Here is a 17,866-nt window from a genome sequence, read left to right on the forward strand (position 1 = left end):
CCACGCGTGTTCTCGACCGGCACATAGCCTTCCGCCCACACGCTCGCCAACTGGAGCATACGCGCGCAGATAACCCCACAGCTGGTTGTATCTACATAAAGCACACTGCTAAGAGTGAGTACAGGCGCTTGCGTGGGCTACAACAGATGCTCGAGGCCAGGTACGACAGCGGCTGCATAACTTGCAAAGGTTCTGCAACAGGCGGCCATTCCCCCGCACTTGTCGTGTCTGCAACCGAGCTATACTTCTCTCCACATTGCAACAAGAAGAATGGGGCTCGCCAACATTGCAGTCGCCGCTCTGGTGTTTGCAGCCGTTGTCGGCATGGCTGTTGGCCAGACGGTAGAGACCAAGACGGTCAACTTTACCACAGGCACGGTCACCCCGCTGACGCCTTTTTTTTCAAACCCAAGCTGGGCGGGAAACGAATTTGTCTCGGTGACCATCCAGGTTCCTGATGGCTTTACGGTCTCGGAGGGCGTCCGCTTCACCAAGTGTGCTAACATTCCTCAGACGGCAGTGTTCTCGACACTCGACACATGCGGTATGGGCGGCGGCATTACCGCGGCGCAAGCGGTGGACCAGTTGGCCAACTCGGAGATGGAGTTCGGCACGGTCGCGACTGGGTACGACGAGTACCGAGTCACCATCACCATGTATGTGGGCGCTCCGTCGCCGGTTCCATTCGAGTCGGAAAGCTTTGCGTATCCGCCGCCGCCGCCGTCGCCGCCGCCACCGCCGGTCTCGCCGCCGCCGCCGCAGCCGCCGCCGCCGTCGTCGGGCGAAAACGGCGAGGTAGTCTACAAGGCTTGGGCGAGCGACGACTGCACAGGAGTCATCATCCGGGAAGCAACATCTGGCGGCTTTAACGCCGAGGGTTGCCACTCCGGTGGTCTTGTGGAGAAAAATGCTACCTCCACGTTTGTCAAGTGTACTGAGGACTACAACGAGGGCAAACCGGCGATCCGAGTCCGTGTCCCGACGGAGATCTACTCTTGTGACTTCCCATGCTCGGCAGGCATCGGCGTGAACACGAGCACGTGCCGACTGACCAAGTTTGCCAAGGACACGTGCTACAAGCGTGCTGATCTTGACTTCTCATTTAGGCTCGAACAATGCGGCTACAACGACTGTTTTCCTGGTGATGCAATCGTGACCCTTGTGTCGGGCGCTTTGAAGCGTATGGACGCTCTCGAGATCGGCGACATTATTCTCTCGATCGACCGCGATGGCGTGAAGAGCTACACGCCGTTCATTGGCTGGGCCAAGGCCAAGCCTGAACGCCTCTATTCCGCCATCCGCGTCACCACGGCCTCGGGTGCTGCACTTCGCGCTCACTCCAACCACTTTGTCCACTTTGCGCGGCAAGGCGAGTGGACAACCGGCCCGATCCGCAACGTCCGCGTCGGCGACACCGTTCGCCTGGCGTCGGGCGCCATCGATGTCGTCGTCGTCGTCGACTCGGTCCCTGTTGTCGGCGCGTATACTCCGATGACGGTGTCGACCAACATTGTGGTCGACGGCGTGGCTGCATCGATGTGGACCAAGACCGACTCGCCGGTCTTCCACGCCCTGTTTGCAGCCGGCAGCGCTCTGCTTGGCATGGACGAAGCGGCGTGCCGGATGCTGGCGTTTAACATCTTTGTTAAGCTGCCGTACGCCATCCTTCCGCCTGCAGCGTGGGAGTGGCTCATCGCGCCGGTCTCTGGCGAGTCGGTCATGGCGCACTTTGCAGTCTTTGTCACCGAGGTGTTCAAGGCGCCGATGTCGCTTGTGGCTTAACCGCATGGCTAGAGTGACTGTAAACATATGAACATAATGACATACTCCAGCGCATACAAGGACAAGGAGGCACGGGCGTTCATAAGGGGGGGCTAGTGGCCGGTGCCAGCGACAAAGTGGCGATAGCCTGTGCCCTTCCAAAGCGCAGCAGGGACAGCAACAGTTACTCGAGCGCCTCCTCGCCGTCCTCGATGACGGTAGTGTCGAGGATCTCGACGCGGCCTTGGCCGCGGGCAAGCGAGCCGACGATCGAGTCGATGGCGCGATATGCGCCGGGATCGACAAGCGCGACCATCTCAAAGACCGAGCCCCAATCCTCGTCCTCGACCGTGAGGGTTGAGACCTGATCCTCAATACGGGACTTGACAGCCTTGCCGACCTTGGCCGGGGTGGTGATGCGAAGGCGCATGCTTGCGCGCTCAATGGGCAGCACCTCGGCAAGCTGCGGGATGAGCTCTAGCGCCTGCTTCTTGGCCGAGTGCTTGGGATGAACAGAAAAGTTGAGGTCCTTGACCGCGCGCTCGATGATGCCGCTCGGGTACGGGCGCTGTGTCTCGGGATTGACGCATTTGGTGGCGATGATCTCGATGATCTCAGAGAGGACCGAGGAGCGAACCTTGGCTCGCTCCTTGCCCGATACCTGGACCTGGCCCTTTGTGAGAATTGTCTCGAGAATGACGTTCTTGTCCTCTGTCTTGAACACACGATGCAGATCCTTGTCCTTCGCCACGGATCCCTTGGAGACATTGGTAAAGACAACGTCCGTCTGCAGCACCTCGTCCAGATCCGTCTCGATGCCATCACGCCAGTCGATGACCTTGTTGGGATAGCACGCCAGCTCAAACCGCTTCCCGCCCTTCTTGAGACGGACCACCGCCACATTAGTGAGTCTCACCTGGTTGACGGGAGTGAACACAGCCATGTTAAATTCTTGAGTATGTTGTGACTCCTTGCAATGGCTGTGGGTGAGGTGTACCACACCGTCCATCCCTTGCTCTCTCCCTCGCCTGTGCACCAAAGGATGGATTGGAAGCCATTCGTTGATTCAAGATGATTGGGGAAGGGAAGGGGGGGGGGGGGGGGGGGGGGGAGTGATCACGTACACCACACGTTCACTCGCGCACACACACACGCTCCATCCCTCTCACTCACTCGCTCTATGACTGATTGGCATCATGAGCATCACGATCCTCTCCCCTTCCCCCCATACACCCTTGAATCAACCCCATCACGATCCGCCAAACAACTATCCCGATGACAATCACCGACAACGTAATACCCTTCCCCATGACCATCACCACTATGACCACCATCCCAGCACCACTAAATCCCTTCCCCTCATCCCCAATACCAAACTCCCTCACCCCCAATCACCAATCACATCCCACGATCCCATGATCCTCATCCCTCTCACCGGCCGACCAGTCGTGATCCCTCCCCCCTCCCCCCTCCCCCCCCCCCCCCCCCGCCCACGTCACCACCCTCCTCCCCCTCACCCCACCGACCGCACCACTTCCCTCACCAAACTAGGAAGAGATGGTAGGTAGAGGACGGGTGCTCTCGGTGAGCATGGTGGGGATAATACTGGTTGTGGTGGGCACGCTCGCACTCCTTGTCGCAAGTCGTCCGCCTCAGGCTGACCCTTACGTCACCCTTGGTCTCGACCGGAGTGCTACCAGCGTCGACATCAAGCGAGCGTATCGGAGACTGGCGAAAGAAGAGCATCCAGATAAGCGAGGTGGTGAGAGTGATAACGCTCGCTTTGTGGCCATCAATGAGGCTTACGAGCTGTTGTCAAACTCAAGATCACGGGCAAACTACGACGCCACAGGCGATCCAGAGGTACCGGCCTACTATTACGGCTCGCGATCGGCTGGTGCTGGCTATGGGTCGGCTGGTATGGGCGCATCGCTCTCCTCGCCGGCAGTCTATCTCACGGCTGCTTCGTATGCCCATGTGGTCGAGGGCGCCCGTGACCCGCTGTGGGTGGTGCTCCTCTACGCTGACCACGATCGCGCCTCGCACAACGCCATGCACGCCTTCAACAAGGTCGCCATTTCGCTCGCGGGCGTCGCTCGCTTTGGTCGTGTCGAAGTTTCGGCAGAGTGGCGGCTTGCTCGCCTTTTCCGCATCTCGCGCGTCCCAGCCATTCTCTTCATCTCGGAAGATGGCCACTTTACCCGCTTCCGCGGCTCGTTCTCCCACCTCCGCAGCGCCATCCTCGATCGCCTGCCCGACACCCGCGCCCCACTTGCCCTCGACATCTCAGCGCGCGCCTCTGCTGGAGCCGCCCGCGGCGCCATGCACAAGATGCGCGCCTGGGCCGACCGCGGATGGGCCGTCGTCGCACTCTGCTCCTCGCGCAAGAAGCCGTCGCCGCTGTGGCGCTCGCTCGCCGCCGCACACCAGCGAACAACCCGCTTTGTCTTCATCTCAGTCCATGCTCGCGCCGCCACAGACGCTATGGACAAGCTAGGCTGCGTGCCGGGCGAGCAACCCATCGTCCTCGTCGCCTCGTCGTCAAAGGTCGTCCCATACTCGGGCTCGCTCGCCCGCCCCGCCCTCGAGGCCTACTTTCTCCACGACGCCCACGCCGCCGTTCCGCGCCTCTCCGTCGACGTCTTTGACGTTGCCTGCCGCACCGGATGCCTCATCGTCAACTCGGCTGCCTTTGACAACGGCGCAGGCGCCGTCCTCACCCCGCCGTCCTCGTTTGCCGTTCTCCAGACCAGCTTTTCCGCCAACGCAGACTTTGTCCGCGCCGTCGCAGGCTCCAGCCTCTCGGGCAACGCCGTCCTCTACGTCTCTACCGAGTCGGGCGTCGCCGGCCTCGTCGCCTCGGGCCTCGACTCGCACAAGGCCACCCAGACCGTCCTCGACGTCTTTGACGGATCCTCGCTCCTCACCTCGCGGACGTACCCCCACGGCATGGTCCCGCGCCCGGCTGGCGCCTCAGCCTCCTGGTCCATCGTCTCGGTCATCCGCTCGTGGTTTAGCTGGATTGCCTGGCTCATCCAGTCCATCGTCAGCACCCTCCTCACCGTCGGCGTCCTCCTCCTCTTCATCTGCCCTGCACTCCTCGGCCGAGTCCGGATCTAGCCCTGCATCGCTCGCCCGCACCGGCTGCCTGTAGTGTAAAAAGAACAGGCGACTGGCCCGTCGCCAACCGAGTCGCGAGAAGCATCGATCTCAACCGTGCCGCCTGACCCCGTGCCTCGCCTACCAAGGCGAAAACTGGGCGTCTTCTTAGTACCACCCGCGCGGACCGCTGAGCGCGCTGTGGCATGTGCGGGTTGCGGCCAAAACCACAGTCATTTCTTCCATTCACTCGGACGAGACCTTGCCCATCACACAGCTGGCTGGCAAAGTGGAAGAAGCTGATCCCATGGAGCCTTCTTCAGGCAAGGTCACTGGCAGCATCAACCCGGGCGAGGGCGGTGTGGGGCTTATTGGCGAGTACGAGGCCGAGGTAGTGGCGAGCGCGTCGGCGGCTGGCGGCGTGGCGGCGTCGGACGCCATCCTGCTCGACTCGATGCTCGAGACGCGGTATCTCATCGACTCGCCGGCGCAGTTGGCAATCAAGGCTGGCCACTCGACGGTGCTCAAGGCTATCAAGGCTGTGGTGGCTGGGCTTCTCATTCCGCCGCCATTTGGTTGGATCTACGCTGCGGCGCGAACGCGCCTGGTCAAGGCAGGCCACGTTGGTCTCTCGACGAACGGCGGCGTGCCCGAGCTGCTTGGCCCCGGGTGGCACTGCATGCTCTCGCCGCTGCGATCGTGGAATGGGCAAGTCGCGGTGACCTCGGACATCTCGCACGGCACAATCAGCGTGGTCACTGTTGCCGAAGGCACGCTTGGCTTTGCCACCGACCAGGCATTCCAGTCCTGCTCGGTCCCGGAATGCACTGCTGGAACTCACCAACGCTCGTCTACCACGAGTCGTATGACCTCTCCGAGCCGATTGTGCGCATCGGACCGTATACGCTGGTCATTGTCCGCGCCGGCACCGTGGCGGTGACGTACGACGACGGCAAGCTCGACATCAAGCCGCCAGGCTACCACGTCCTCCGGCACGTTCGCCATCAGGCCCGCGGCTTCCTCAACGTCACCGACATGTTCGACGAGGTCGACTCGCTGCATCTCCTCACCGCGGACATGGTCTCGCTCAACCTCGACGGCACCGTCCACTACACTATCACCGACGCTCGCGCCGCCGCCCTCAAGGCCGGAAACATGGACGAGGTCCGCCGGCTTGTCCGCCGCGAGGCCGTCGCGTGCATCACCTCCACCGTCGCAAAGTCGCGGGTCAACGACATCGGCTGGCCCGCCGGCGGTGAGGGCTCCGGCGCCGCAGACCCGGCCATGTGGGAGAGCCGCGTGAGCGGCAAGGGCGACGAGCACTACGCCGGTGGCTACGACGACAAGGCTGCCCTCTTCGACGCCGCCGTCCGCACCCTGGCCAACATCGGTGTCCGGCTCATCAAGATTGCCATCCGAAAGTGGGCCATCTGCGACACGGGCATCTCCAACAAGCTCGCCACCCAGTCGGTCATCCGTGTCCACCGCCTCGAGAAGCTCGACTGTGCAGACGTCGACCGCAAAACGCTCGAGATCGAGGCCGAGGCCCGCGCAAACGCGCTGCTCATCGAGGCCCGTGCTGCTGCAGAGGCCCGCATCATCTCGGCAGAGGCCCGTCTAGAGGCCGGCCGCCGCCTTGCTGAGCTTGACGCTCTGCTCGGCCCTGGCCATGCCGCACGCCTCGACGTGCTCGAGGCAACAGGCACCGCTCTCGCCGCAGGCAACACTAGCACCGTCTTTGTGCCTGGCACAGACGTCGCCACCGCCCTCATCGGCAATCCTGGCTTTGTCGCGCCGCCGGAGGCCCGGCCGCGCGCCGCCCAGCCTGGCCCGGCCAGCTCCGAGTCGGGTGACCTCGTCGCTAGCTTTGCGTAGCCAGCTCAGCCTGCGAGCTGCCAGGCAGCGACATCGGAAGCTCCGGGATGAGCACGTCATGGTAGGTAACCCACTCGATCGAAGCAAGAGTTACAACAGCAAAGACAACTGGGACTCCGCGCTGAGCATTGCGGATCCGAGCGGCATCGACAGGCGTGGCAATGCGCGACTTGGCATCGCACACCGCCACGCACAGATCCGGTGGCCGGCGACTGGGCTTGCCGTGCCCGACCCGCCGCCACACAAGCCAGGAAGCAGAGAACTGGTCGCTTCCGCCGGAGGCTCCTGCGAGGTCGGCAAAAGTGACCGGCGTGACAAGCGCCTGCACATCGGCCTGCTGTGCGCCCGGCGCGAGGGTGTCGACCCATGGCAGTCGTGGCTCGGCCGCACTGCTCGAAGCCGGCAGCATGCGAGCAGCAAGCGCCACGGAGCGTTGAGAGCTGGCGTCAGCGACGACGGTGACAGCGCCGCGCCCACCGACGCTGACGCCGATGTCGATGATGACTCTCCCGCGACTGGATCATGAGGCGAGAGGCGGGGCGAGTGGTCGGATGAAGCACGTTTGACAATGTAGCCCGCCGCAGCCAAGCGACCGTAGACGAGGAGGACCGGTAGCGGGAGGTGGCAGAGATGAGCAACCATGTCAGTGAGAGCGGCGAGCGGCACAAGGTGATAATGATGATCAACGACGATAGCTCTTGCCTTTGATGCTTGAAACCAAACGATTTCTGGAAGAAGTGGATCAGCGAGTAGCGACATAGCCGCCGGAGTGAGTCGTGGCCGTCGAGCAAGAGTAAAGGTCTCTCCGTCCCACATCACCACCGCAATATCGCTCGTCCGTCCCGAGCAGCCAATCACTGCTCGGCCTGCAGACGACGAGCCTCCGCTTGACGACCTCGCCAGTGACTTGTGTCTCTTGGACGAAGGCGAGCATGAAGGGGGTGGTGTATTGCTATCATGCCGACGCTTCTTGCTCTTGAGCGAGCTACCTCCCTGCTTGCCCATGCTGCCGTAGCGTCAAGTGGTGCCTGCCGCAGTCTGCTCATGAGCACAGCGCCGACCATCGTCGGCCGACCACTGATGGCAGACGACCGGGGGGGGGCGGAGCGGTGGTCGCATCGACTCAGACCAAGAATAAGTGGCTGCGTGGTAATACAGGTCGGGATCGGAGCATGTTAGATGGAGGGAGGGGAGGGGAGGGGGGGCTCATGGTTGGTCGACAAGACGCGGACGCATGTGGCAGCGGGCAGATTAGGTCGGACGCTCGGGAGCAAGAGTGCCAAAGTACTTTGCGGCCTCGGCGTAGATGTCGTGTGGCTTTTTCTCCAGGACGTGGACCATAAAGGCAGCCATGAGATTGCGCAGCTCGGGGTGGTTGATCAGGAAACGTTCGTGGTTAGCCTCGAGCTCGGCCTGTGGTAAGTAGCCATCGGCAATGTCAGCAACGATCAGCACCCGCATGACCATCGTGTGTGTCGGCATCGCCAGCATGATCACCCGCATGGTCATCGTGTGTGTCGGCATCGCCAGCATGATCACCCGCATGGTCATCGTGTGTGTCGGCATCGCCAGCATGATCACCCGCATGGTCATCGTGTGTGTCGGCATCGCCAGCATGATCACCCGCATGGTCATCGTGTGTGTCGGCATCGCCAGCATGATCACCCGCATGGTCATCGTGTGTGTCGGCATCGCCAGCATGATCACCCGCATGGTCATCGTGTGTGTCGGCATCGCCAGCATGATCACCCGCATGGTCATCGTGTGTGTCGGCATCGCCAGCATGATCACCACCGATACCAACATCATTAGAATGACCACCACCGCCACAACCATCGCCACCATCGCCCCATGTCCCCACCCACCGTGAGTCACCAGGCCACAAGCTCACCCCCACCCCCACCCCCACCGCCACCACCACCACCACCACCCCCACCCCCACCACTAACATACCCTACGAACATCAGTCGACATGTCCATCCTTGTCTATGTTCCCTGTTCTGTCGAGAGCAGTGATAGAGGGGAGGGGGGGGGGGGGCGGTAGGGTTGGGGGGGGGGGGGGGGAGAGACGGGCGGGGCGCTGGTGGGCGGCAACTGCTTGCAGCTGGTGGCAGGTCATGGAGGTGCATTCCGATGATGGCTTGGGCAATAGCAATGATGGGGACAGTGTACGGTGGAATGAGGTAGGGGATGAGAATGCAGCTGCATCGGAGTATGTACTTGACGTTGGCGATCTCTGTTCTGTCGGGGAAGACGGAGAGAGAGCAGAGCGATGCAATGGAGAGGGGAGATCGCACAGATCAAGGACAGCAACAGACAACCTGAGCCAGCACATGACATACATGATGAACATGGGGAAGATCGGAGAGAAAGAGAGGACAAGAAACAAGATCTGTCCCAACCTGTGGAAAGATCGGAATCATCAACACTGTCTGTCGGTCAGTCGAGAGAGGACGACTAGCCAGGTCACCACACCACACCACACCACACCTCACCACATACATATACATACACACACATACTCATACTCATACTCATACTCATACTCATACACATACTCATACTCGTACAGTTTCCTCTGACCTGGTATGAGTGAGCTCTGTGAGCGCATAGAGGTCATCCTTGAGGCCATCCGTGGCTTTGCCCGCAGCCGCAAGACAAGGGCCAACCAGGCTGGACAACCTGGACAGCCTGGACAACCTGGACAACCTGAACAACCTGGGCAAGTTAGATCGGATGGCGGTGGTGGTGATGTTGGTGCTGGTGATGAGGCTGATGAGGCTGATCATCGTCGTCCGGGCTTGGATGAGACTGGTACCACTTCTGCTGCTGGCCCTGCTGGCTCTGCGGCTCCGGCTGCTGCTGCGACGCGTGATGATCTGGATGCGTTCTGGGCTCCGCTGTTTGAGGAGACCTTTGTGGCATTGGATGATCCAGATAGAGATGATCTGGTCTTCTACGTCTGGCGCCAGGAGGCGCTGAAGGCGAGAAGAGAGGCTGTGGGCGGCAAGGGTAAGGGTAAGGGCAAGAGCAAGGGCAAGGGTAAGAGCAAATGGAAGGATGATGGCTCAGATCAGGTTGAGCCGTACTTTGTGGTCCGGCGAGGCGCAGCGTCGGCGCCGGTCATTGGCGATCCGGAAATCAACTGGGAGGCCACGTTCTATCTGAATCTGGTGCTGAACCAGATGGAGTATATGTTGGTGGTGGCGGTGTGCAAGGCGGCCCAGTCGCGAGTGTGGGAGCAGGCTGTCTCAGTCACGTCGTATCCGGTCTATGCCTCGCCGACCTCGCGCCAGATGGACGTCAAGGGCTCGGCCGTCGCCGTGTCGTACCCGCAGCTCACATTTACCGTCGACAACTTTGAGGAGATCTTTGGCGCGACGTACTTGCTCGAAGACGAGGTCCTCGCCATCGAGCTCGTCGCCTGGGTTCGCGGCGGCTCGCTCAATGAGCTCGGCGTCATCTTCCAGGGCGTGGTCGGGTACGACAAGCTGGCCAGCGCGTTCCGCAAGCGGGTGGCGCGGTCGGCGGCTAAGCTATCGCGGCGCAAGGCCGAGGCGCGGGCCAAGGATCAGGTCGAGTTTCTCATGCTCCGCGGCGCCGACGAGAAGGGCCGCGCCCAGGTTGCTACGTCGGCTTATTGGATGGACTGGCAGACTGATGAAGCTGCCGCCGCTGAGGCTGCCGCGGCGAGTGAGGCCAATGTGGGCGCCAAGAAGAAGTCGTGGCGGAGCACGTTTTCATCGATCGCCAAGGCAGCTACGGGCACTGTGGCCTCGCTGTCGCGGGCGGGTGGAGGCGGAGGAAAGGCCAAAGCGAAGAAGGCGGTGCCAGAGGTTCTGAACGCCTCGCGCATGCTCAATGCCTTTGTCACATACGTGTCGGCGCCGTGGACCCACATTGTGCGGCAGGCGCTCTCGCGTGGGACTCACGCGGCCGTGCTTGATCCACACGTCTTTCGGGCACGCCGAGCCGAGGTTGCTGGGGGCGGCACTGATGATGCTGACGGCGACCATGGTGAGGTTGCCGACGACGACGAGAACAACAACGACAACGATGGTGAGGTTGCCGACGACGATGGCGACGACGACGATGGCGAGATCACCGACAACAATGACGAGCTTGCCGACATCGACAACAACAACGGTGAGGTCGGCAAGTAACCCTTAATGGTACGGTCGTTTGGACGCGTTGTCGCGCGTCTCAAAGTGAACAACTCGATGATGCTTGACTTGCAGCTCACCGGCCGACGCTGCGCGACGCCTGCTCGGCCTGCGGCTTGAGGTGAGACGCGCGCCCGTACGTGATGGCGGCCGACACGTAGACACCCGCCTGAAGGATGCCACGCCCCGCCATGACTCGCGTGGCTTTTCTCCACGACATCATCGACACCCTCGCTGCCAGCGCCGACGCTGTCAGCTCCGCGCCGTCGCGCAAGCGGAAGCGTCCCTCTGAAGCGGCTGCTCGTCATCACCACTCTCCCCAACAAGCCGTTGCGACGCGACTGCCTCGCCTGCCGGAAGCTTCATAGTAAGCGATCGATCGCGGCCGCGGACCTTTTGCGCCGCGTGCGGCGTCCATCCCTGCATCACCGACTATTTTCTGTTGTGGCAGCCAGTAACACATTGTACTACTCTTTTACAACAATTCATGGACGTTGCGACGTCTGTGGAGCGTCGCCTGAGCGCGGCTTGCGCGACGGACAAATTCGTCCATTCCGTACCGTAAACGGGTACAACTGCCGCCGCCCAAATGGTTTGAAATTTTGGGCACTGAGGCAGGCAGAGACAAGACAACGGCACAGCCGACTCGTTCCCAACCACGACATGGATCCCCGGCTGTACACGACGAACCCCATTCTCGGAACAGTACGTACACCCCTACACCCATGCACACATACACATGCCTTATACATGCCCATACTCACCATGCAGTCGATGTGCTGGTCGACGGTGGCGGTGTCGGCGACGGCGACGGTGGCGGCGGACGGGGGGGAGGACAGGGCGGAGTGCCACCGCGGGCAACGGGCAGGGCGCGCGGATACAATGACAAGCGGGGAGCGGGACTACCGTCTGACAAGTTCCATCAGGATGCCTGGTCGCCTACGCCCAGGCAGAGGTCTGCTGCAGAGGTCAAGGTCATGGGATACTCGAGAAATCCACTGCTCGAAGGTGAGGTTCCCGCCCGCCCGTCAAAGTCGTACGCTGCGGCCAAGGTGTGGGGAACTGGTCGCAATCCCATCGTCGAAGGCGATCCGTGCTACCAGCCGCCCCGTGCACCTACCCGTGGCACAAAGTTCCTGACCGAGGGTACATCGCCAGAGTATGATCTCTATCCCACCACCGGTGGCTCCGGCCGCTCCTCGGGTCGTCGCCATGTCGTCGATCCCAACCGCCACAACGGTTCGTCCTCGCTCGCCCACATCGGTGGCTCACCCGAACAGCAGCCAGTCCGCAGGGCACACCCCAAGCACCACGCCGACACGTCGGGCCTCATCGGCGGCATCAACGCTCCGCCCGTCATCGATGCCGATCGCGCCGCAGAGCACGCTGCTCATGAGGCCGCCATCGCTGCAGAAGCTGCGAACAATGCCACCTACCAACAGAACAGGCAAGTCTATTCCCGTCTCCGTCACGCCTGCACCGCAACGAACCCGGACCTGCTTTCCTTCGACTACCCCCAGTGATGAAACACAGTACACTCTCCTCCATCGGAGCTGCTGCCCCCAAGCAAGACACAGTATCTTGTCTGCCACGCGGTCGTTGACTTGCAGGCCCCGCTCCCGTCAACATCAGCATGAGATCAGGGCTGCACATTCGCGTATGTGCCGAGCCGATGCGCGCGGCGAGGATAGGAGATCGTGTTCCATGGGACGATCTCTTTTCTTTTCATTTTGCGGCGCAAGAGCAGAGTCTTGCGCATATTTCGCCTTCTCCCGACATGAAAGGACCATCGTATGGAGAGGTAGGCCACCAAAGGACATGATCGGGGGTGGTAGCGTCACTGGCTTGTGTTTGGCAGCTTTTCTTGCGTGGCACCGGGCGAGCAAGTGTTCGCACACCCGCTCCCTCGTTGCTCCACGCTCGAGGTACGTCCTCTGCCGCATCGCCGCCGCAGAGCATGGCTTTCTCGCGCAAAGGGAAAGAGGGCGGCTTGGAAAGGTTAGAGAGTGGCATGGATTGAAGGTGTAACTTTGGCCAGGTGCACAAGCAAAGCCGACACGGACTGTGTGCCCGACTCGTCCCGACGTGCAAAGCAATGGACATATCAAATACAGTGGAAACGGATGGCAGTTCCAACAGCCAGCATAGTATAACGGTTAGTACATTCGACTCATATAGTCAATCGAAAGATCGTGGTTCGATTCCGCGTGCCGGCATTTGGTTTTTTTTGTAACCAGCCCCAGCCAGCATAGTATAACGGTTAGTACATTCGACTCATATAGTCAATCGAAAGATCGTGGTTCGATTCCGCGTGCCGGCATTCTTCTTTTTTTGGCTTGCTTCCCACCCTCCATTGTCATCGCTCGCTTCTGTTGTTGGCCTCAGGCTTGAGCTGGTGCTGTGTGTGGGTCATCTTTTATCACATCAACTCGCCTGCTGTGATGTTGCGAAGGCCGCACGAGGCGAGACGCTCGGCGGCCGCACACATACTTCCGGCATCAAAGCCGTAGAGGAGATCGAGCTGAAAGGCGTAGCTCGCTCGTCGGACGGCGGGCAGCGCCGACGCCAGGAACTTGTCGATGGCATCGGTGGTTGCAGGAGACATCATGGTGTAAGCGTCGAGTCTGTTGTCGACTTCCATTAGCGGCGTCACCGGGTCGATGTAACCGAGCATCCACGCGAGCGCAGCGAACCAGAGTGCAACGACCACGCCGAGGACGGCAACAAGGCGCGCGAGGTTGCTCCCACGCGGCACGAGCGGGTCGTTGTTTGCAGCTGTTGTCGGATTCTGCAGCGAGCCGCCGATGTAGGTGGTCGGGCCAACGGCAGTGGCCCCGATGGTCACCGCGCTGGTCGCAATAGCCAATCCGGTAATGACGTTGTAGACGAGGACGAGGACGAACCAGCCAGGTGAGCCTACGCCGGCTCCAGTCGCAAAGATGAGGTACAGCGCAAAGACGCAATAGAACCAGTGCGTCGGATTCAACGGGAGGAGGAGGCTTGAGCTCGTGTACGACGCCAGCGACTCGACTCGGTGCGAGAAGCCAGTGGCGATGCCGGCGAGAGCGACTGCTGGAAGCGCTTCCGGCACATAACCGCCGGTGCTGAGCAAGCGGGCGAAAATGCCGGCAAACGCAGTGAGTGGGACTGCACTGACATAGTGGTGGGCGGCGGCCGAGTTGGTTGCGAGTGCGCGGATGCCAGCCGCCGCCATCGCTGCCATGCCTGCGACCGGGACAGTGGCCGCGAGCCAAGCCCAACCGAGCGCGTGCCCGGCGCGCCACCAGACGATCGAGCCGACTGGAAGCCAAAAGAGGCTCACCAGGAGGCTGAATCGCAGCGCCACCAGCCGCCGCGACGTCATGATGCCCGAGTAGTAGAGAAGGCCTGCGAGCGGGCTGATGACGGTCGCAACGTCTGCTGGAAGCCTGCCCGCGAGGAGCGGTCTTGTCGCCGGGGCCCCGGCTGCCGCGGCCGGCTGCGGCGAAAATACAAAGATGTGCGAGCCGGGCATAAAATCGACGTTGCCCACGAGAAGAAGCCAGCCGCCGCCAACAAAGGCGCTGCTCATCTTCATCTCCACAGGCGTCACCACATTGAGCCAGGGAATGCTCGTCTGGTTGACCGATGCCGAGACAACGCACGGCAGGCTCTCGTCGAGATCCTCGCGAAGGAGGTCTGGCGAGAGCGTCGACGCGTCGACCGCCGGATCCGCAACGGCGTACTTGGGCGCGTCCGGCGTGGCGACGGGAATGCGATCGAGCGCTGGCTCGTCGGATGGGGCCAGGAGCCCGTCGTCGCCGTCGAGCATGCCGTGCCAGCCGAGAACCTGTGCGCGGAGGGTGATGAGCGCAAAGCCCGAAATGTCCCACTCGTCCGAGTTGACTTGTAGCGGTGGACGGCCGCGCCCGAGACGGCGGCTCGCGATGTGGGGCAGGCGGCATCGGATGGTCGCCGACGACGGAAGGACGCGGCGATGCATGCGGAATCCCTCACGGAGCGACGAGTACGAGAGCTCCAGCTCGAGACTGCCGTCAGGAGTCGGCTCGGCGTGGTGGATGATATCAAAGGAGGCAATGCGAAAGACGCGCGGCGTGTTGACGACAGCGGCAAGATACAAGTCGTGCCAGTCGGCACTCACCGCGTACAGGTAGACGGTCGACCATTCGATGGAGCTTGTGACGATGGCATACTCACATCCTGGCGCTTCCGCGGTGGTCAAATCTTCAGGTTTTCCAGCGGCAATAAACGCGTCTGAGTACTGCCCGCCCGCCGAGAGGTGGCCGGGCGGATACGGCGCCGGCGCAGCGCCTGGCGCCACCTTTGGCCAGTGAATGAGCGTCTTGGTGGCAAAGGCTATGCCTCCGGGAAAGTCCTCGAGGTTGATGGCCGCCATGCGAGGCGAGGCGCGCGGCTCGTGTGGCGGAGGATCGAGCCCAGGCCGGGCCATGAGATGACCAATGTCGACAGCAAAGAGCGCCTGGCCCATTGTGAGTCGCCCAATGCCAATCAGCTTGCTGCCCACCACATCGAGCTGGGCGTAGATGTCGACGACGTCACGAATCGGATCGAGGTAGACCCGAGAGAGCCTCGCCGGCGCCACCGGAATGCCCGACGGCGAGTAGTCGACGTGCATGATGAACGCGAGGTCAAATTGAACGCACGAGAGGATGCGGAATCGGACAAAAAACGAGGTTGACGAGACCCGCGGGTAGTCTCCGTACCGGATCGGTCGGTCCGCGGCGGTGGCAAGGTCAGGCTCGATGGAGGTCATGGCAATGGAGACTGACGAAATGACGTCGTCAAGCTGCCGGTACTCGGCGTTGGGCGCGATCGGCTCGCCGGACCCGTCCAGGACCGAGCCGATCTGTGCTGTTCGGAGCGTGCCGTGGGAGAGGTAGCCAGGAAAGACGCGCCGGAGGACAATGTACTTGGGCTCTCTTCCAGCCGCCTGTGCGGGTGTTGTGTCGAGAATGCAGTTGGATCCGATGCGCGTTTCGGGCGAGGGGTCAAAGGCTGTCTCCGGATCGAGCCCGTTCTGGGTGAGGAGATCTTCGACGACTATGTCCTGAAAGCACGGCTCGGGCGCAAACTCGGCAAGGAGGTTGTACCGAAGAAGCAGCTCAGTCGAGACGAGCGAGTGAACGAGAAGGACGCCGTCGGCGAGGACCGAGAGCACAAGATCCGCAGCAACAAAGACGTTGCGTACCATCGCTTTCGACGGCGGCATGGGCAGCGCCCGTGGCACGTACATCGGCAGGAGACCCTGCGCAGCGCAGCAGGTCTCCATCGACGACATAAGCGAGGTGTAAAGCGTGGTGATCCCGATGCGCCAGAGGGCAAACACGTTGTCGGCCGGAGGAGGACCTGCCGACGACTCGGATCGCCGCCTTGCATCTGGCCCTGACGAGGCCGAGATCGGCACGCCGCCTTTGCAGCCGATGGGTCGAAAGGCAGGCTGAACACAACAAGGTCCCATCACCGATCTTAGCGGTGAGACGAGCGGAAGCGAGAGCGATTCTGGGACGACGAGAATGGTGGCACGGAGGGCTGAGCGAAGGACGTGTTGGTCGTGGGCCGATTGCGGGGCAAAGATGGCCGAGTCCGAATCAGCACTGTACACTATCGAATGCAGCCGTGTACATGTCTTGGCCACCGCCACTACGGCTTCTATTCCTCGGAACAGGCCAGCTGTTGGTGGTCCATCCGGCGGCGGACCGAGCGGCGCATGTCGAGAGAGGGTGATGCGCTCGGGTCTCTTGCTGGGCTTGAGCTGAGGGTAGAGGGTGTGGTGGAGAATGAGACACAGGACTTCTGTGGGGAGAGAGAGAAGATTGGTGCCCATGAGCACACGAGTGCAGATCACGAGAGTGCTGGTCGAGTGTGTCTGCGGTCTGGTCGTGGTCGTGGTGTGGCTGTCGCCTGTTTCCACCAGCTGCTGTTGGCCACGCCAGCGTTCGATCAGCCGAGTGATCACGCCCAGCATTCGGAAAAGGCCGCATTCTCACCACCCACATCCACGACATCGCGTCCAAGATCAAGTGACTCCTTCCCTTCTCTCTCTCTCTCTCTCTCTCTCTCCCGCGCGCCCCCTCCCATCCGCCTTTCTATCTGCCTCCCTCCCCCCCCCCCCCCTCTGCTCCCTCTTCCCCACTCCCAGCCAGCCTCCCTCCTTCTCGCAAGCCCGGCTCCGACAGGCAGCGACAGACTTTGTCGTCATCGGTTCGTCAGACTCGGTATCACCCCTCGCTGACGCCCTCCACCACCAGCATGGATTCTGTACCACTTGTGTCGGCGACGGCGACAGCGGAAAGTGGCACGGTATCACGGAGTGGGTCATCGGTCTCGTCGTTGTCGTCCTCGTCGTCGCTCTCTGACTTGCTCTCTACCTTTACTGCAGGAGTGGGCTCGCGGACGTCGGCGCGGGGCGCCCACCCGCGCGGAACGGCGTCGGTCCTCACGTCGACAGTCAATCTGACAAACACTATTGTTGGCGGAGGCATGCTGGCGCTGCCGTTTGCAGTCAAGTCGGCTGGTCTTGTTCTTGCCGTGGCTCTCCTTGTGGCGGTCATGATCACCACCGCATTCTCGGTCGGGTTGTTGGTCGAGGCCGGCAAGTCGACGCGGGCGCCGCTCTTCACCGATTTGACAGCTGCGACGCTGGGCAGAAAATGGGTGCCTGTTGTTCAGATTTCTGTCATTCTGCAGAGCTATGGGACGTGCATCGGGTACTACATCATCATTGCCGACATGATCCAGCCGCTGCTTGCCGAGCTCTGGCCAGGCGGCAGTTTCTTTACCTCGCGCGCCTGGGTCGGCCTCCTTGCCCTGGCCGTGACCGGCCCGCTGGTGTGTCTGCGGTCACTGGCTGCACTGCGGCACACGTCACTGGCGGCGATGGGGGCCATTGCGTTTCGCTTGTGCGGACGTGGTTTGAGGAGCGAGCATGGGAGGGAGCGCGTAGTCAC

General features: G+C 61.7%; 10 protein-coding genes and 2 non-coding genes across 12 annotated transcripts in view; 8 read left to right on the forward strand and 4 right to left on the reverse strand.

Moving 5' to 3' along the window:
- The first annotated feature begins 229 nt into the window (after nt 1–229).
- Nucleotides 230–1,826, forward strand: AMSG_01402 (uncharacterized protein). The gene has a single exon (XM_013906551.1). It carries the CDS (start codon nt 271–273, stop codon nt 1,780–1,782), a length of 1,512 nt encoding a protein of 503 aa, XP_013762005.1. The 5' UTR covers nt 230–270; the 3' UTR covers nt 1,783–1,826.
- AMSG_01403 (ribosome maturation protein SBDS) lies at nt 1,621–2,743 on the reverse strand. The gene has a single exon (XM_013906552.1). It carries the CDS (start codon nt 2,702–2,704, stop codon nt 1,946–1,948), a length of 759 nt encoding a protein of 252 aa, XP_013762006.1. The 5' UTR covers nt 2,705–2,743; the 3' UTR covers nt 1,621–1,945.
- Nucleotides 2,744–3,351: 608 nt separating this feature from the next.
- On the forward strand, nt 3,352–4,881 carry AMSG_01404 (uncharacterized protein; the record flags this gene model as incomplete). The annotated part of the gene is made up of 2 exons (XM_013906553.1): nt 3,352–3,479; nt 3,531–4,881. The coding sequence occupies 2 exons, from the start codon at nt 3,352–3,354 to the stop codon at nt 4,879–4,881; spliced, it is 1,479 nt and encodes a 492-aa protein (XP_013762007.1).
- Nucleotides 4,882–5,167: 286 nt separating this feature from the next.
- AMSG_01405 (uncharacterized protein) lies at nt 5,168–6,735 on the forward strand (the record flags this gene model as incomplete). Its single annotated transcript, XM_013906554.1, has 2 exons — nt 5,168–5,674; nt 5,722–6,735. 2 exons carry the CDS (start codon nt 5,168–5,170, stop codon nt 6,733–6,735), a joined length of 1,521 nt encoding a protein of 506 aa, XP_013762008.1.
- A 90-nt stretch (nt 6,736–6,825) lies between these two features.
- Nucleotides 6,826–7,377, reverse strand: AMSG_01406 (uncharacterized protein; the record flags this gene model as incomplete). Its single annotated transcript, XM_013906555.1, has 3 exons — nt 6,826–6,849; nt 6,887–7,239; nt 7,329–7,377. The coding sequence occupies 3 exons, from the start codon at nt 7,375–7,377 to the stop codon at nt 6,826–6,828; spliced, it is 426 nt and encodes a 141-aa protein (XP_013762009.1).
- A 609-nt stretch (nt 7,378–7,986) lies between these two features.
- Nucleotides 7,987–8,580, reverse strand: AMSG_01407 (uncharacterized protein; the record flags this gene model as incomplete). The annotated part of the gene is made up of 1 exon (XM_013906556.1): nt 7,987–8,580. One exon carries the CDS (start codon nt 8,578–8,580, stop codon nt 7,987–7,989), a length of 594 nt encoding a protein of 197 aa, XP_013762010.1.
- Nucleotides 8,581–9,230: 650 nt separating this feature from the next.
- AMSG_01408 (uncharacterized protein) lies at nt 9,231–11,202 on the forward strand. The gene has a single exon (XM_013906557.1). The coding sequence runs from the start codon at nt 9,324–9,326 to the stop codon at nt 10,896–10,898; it is 1,575 nt and encodes a 524-aa protein (XP_013762011.1). The 5' UTR covers nt 9,231–9,323; the 3' UTR covers nt 10,899–11,202.
- Nucleotides 11,203–11,545: 343 nt separating this feature from the next.
- On the forward strand, nt 11,546–12,443 carry AMSG_01409 (uncharacterized protein). Its single transcript, XM_013906558.1, has 2 exons — nt 11,546–11,603; nt 11,738–12,443. Exons 1-2 carry the CDS (start codon nt 11,562–11,564, stop codon nt 12,419–12,421), a joined length of 726 nt encoding a protein of 241 aa, XP_013762012.1. The 5' UTR covers nt 11,546–11,561; the 3' UTR covers nt 12,422–12,443.
- Nucleotides 12,444–13,036: 593 nt separating this feature from the next.
- On the forward strand, nt 13,037–13,114 carry AMSG_20004. The gene has a single exon. It is a non-coding gene; the product is annotated as a tRNA-Met (tRNA).
- Nucleotides 13,115–13,140: 26 nt separating this feature from the next.
- Nucleotides 13,141–13,218, forward strand: AMSG_20005. Its single transcript has one exon. It is a non-coding gene; the product is annotated as a tRNA-Met (tRNA).
- A 99-nt stretch (nt 13,219–13,317) lies between these two features.
- On the reverse strand, nt 13,318–16,197 carry AMSG_01410 (uncharacterized protein; the record flags this gene model as incomplete). Its single annotated transcript, XM_013906559.1, has 1 exon — nt 13,318–16,197. One exon carries the CDS (start codon nt 16,195–16,197, stop codon nt 13,318–13,320), a length of 2,880 nt encoding a protein of 959 aa, XP_013762013.1.
- Nucleotides 16,198–17,168: 971 nt separating this feature from the next.
- AMSG_01411 (glutamine-scyllo-inositol transaminase) overlaps nt 17,169–17,866 on the forward strand; it is a gene marked incomplete at its 5' end in the record, with an annotated part of 2,247 nt that continues 1,549 nt past the window's right edge. The window contains one exon of the mRNA XM_013906560.1: nt 17,169–17,747. Coding sequence (XP_013762014.1) covers nt 17,169–17,747 — 579 coding nt within the window. The remainder of the gene's footprint in view (nt 17,748–17,866) is intronic.

Source organism: Thecamonas trahens (genome assembly GCF_000142905.1).
Source record: "Thecamonas trahens ATCC 50062 unplaced genomic scaffold supercont1.5, whole genome shotgun sequence".
Lineage (NCBI taxonomy): Eukaryota > Apusomonadida > Apusomonadidae > Thecamonas > Thecamonas trahens.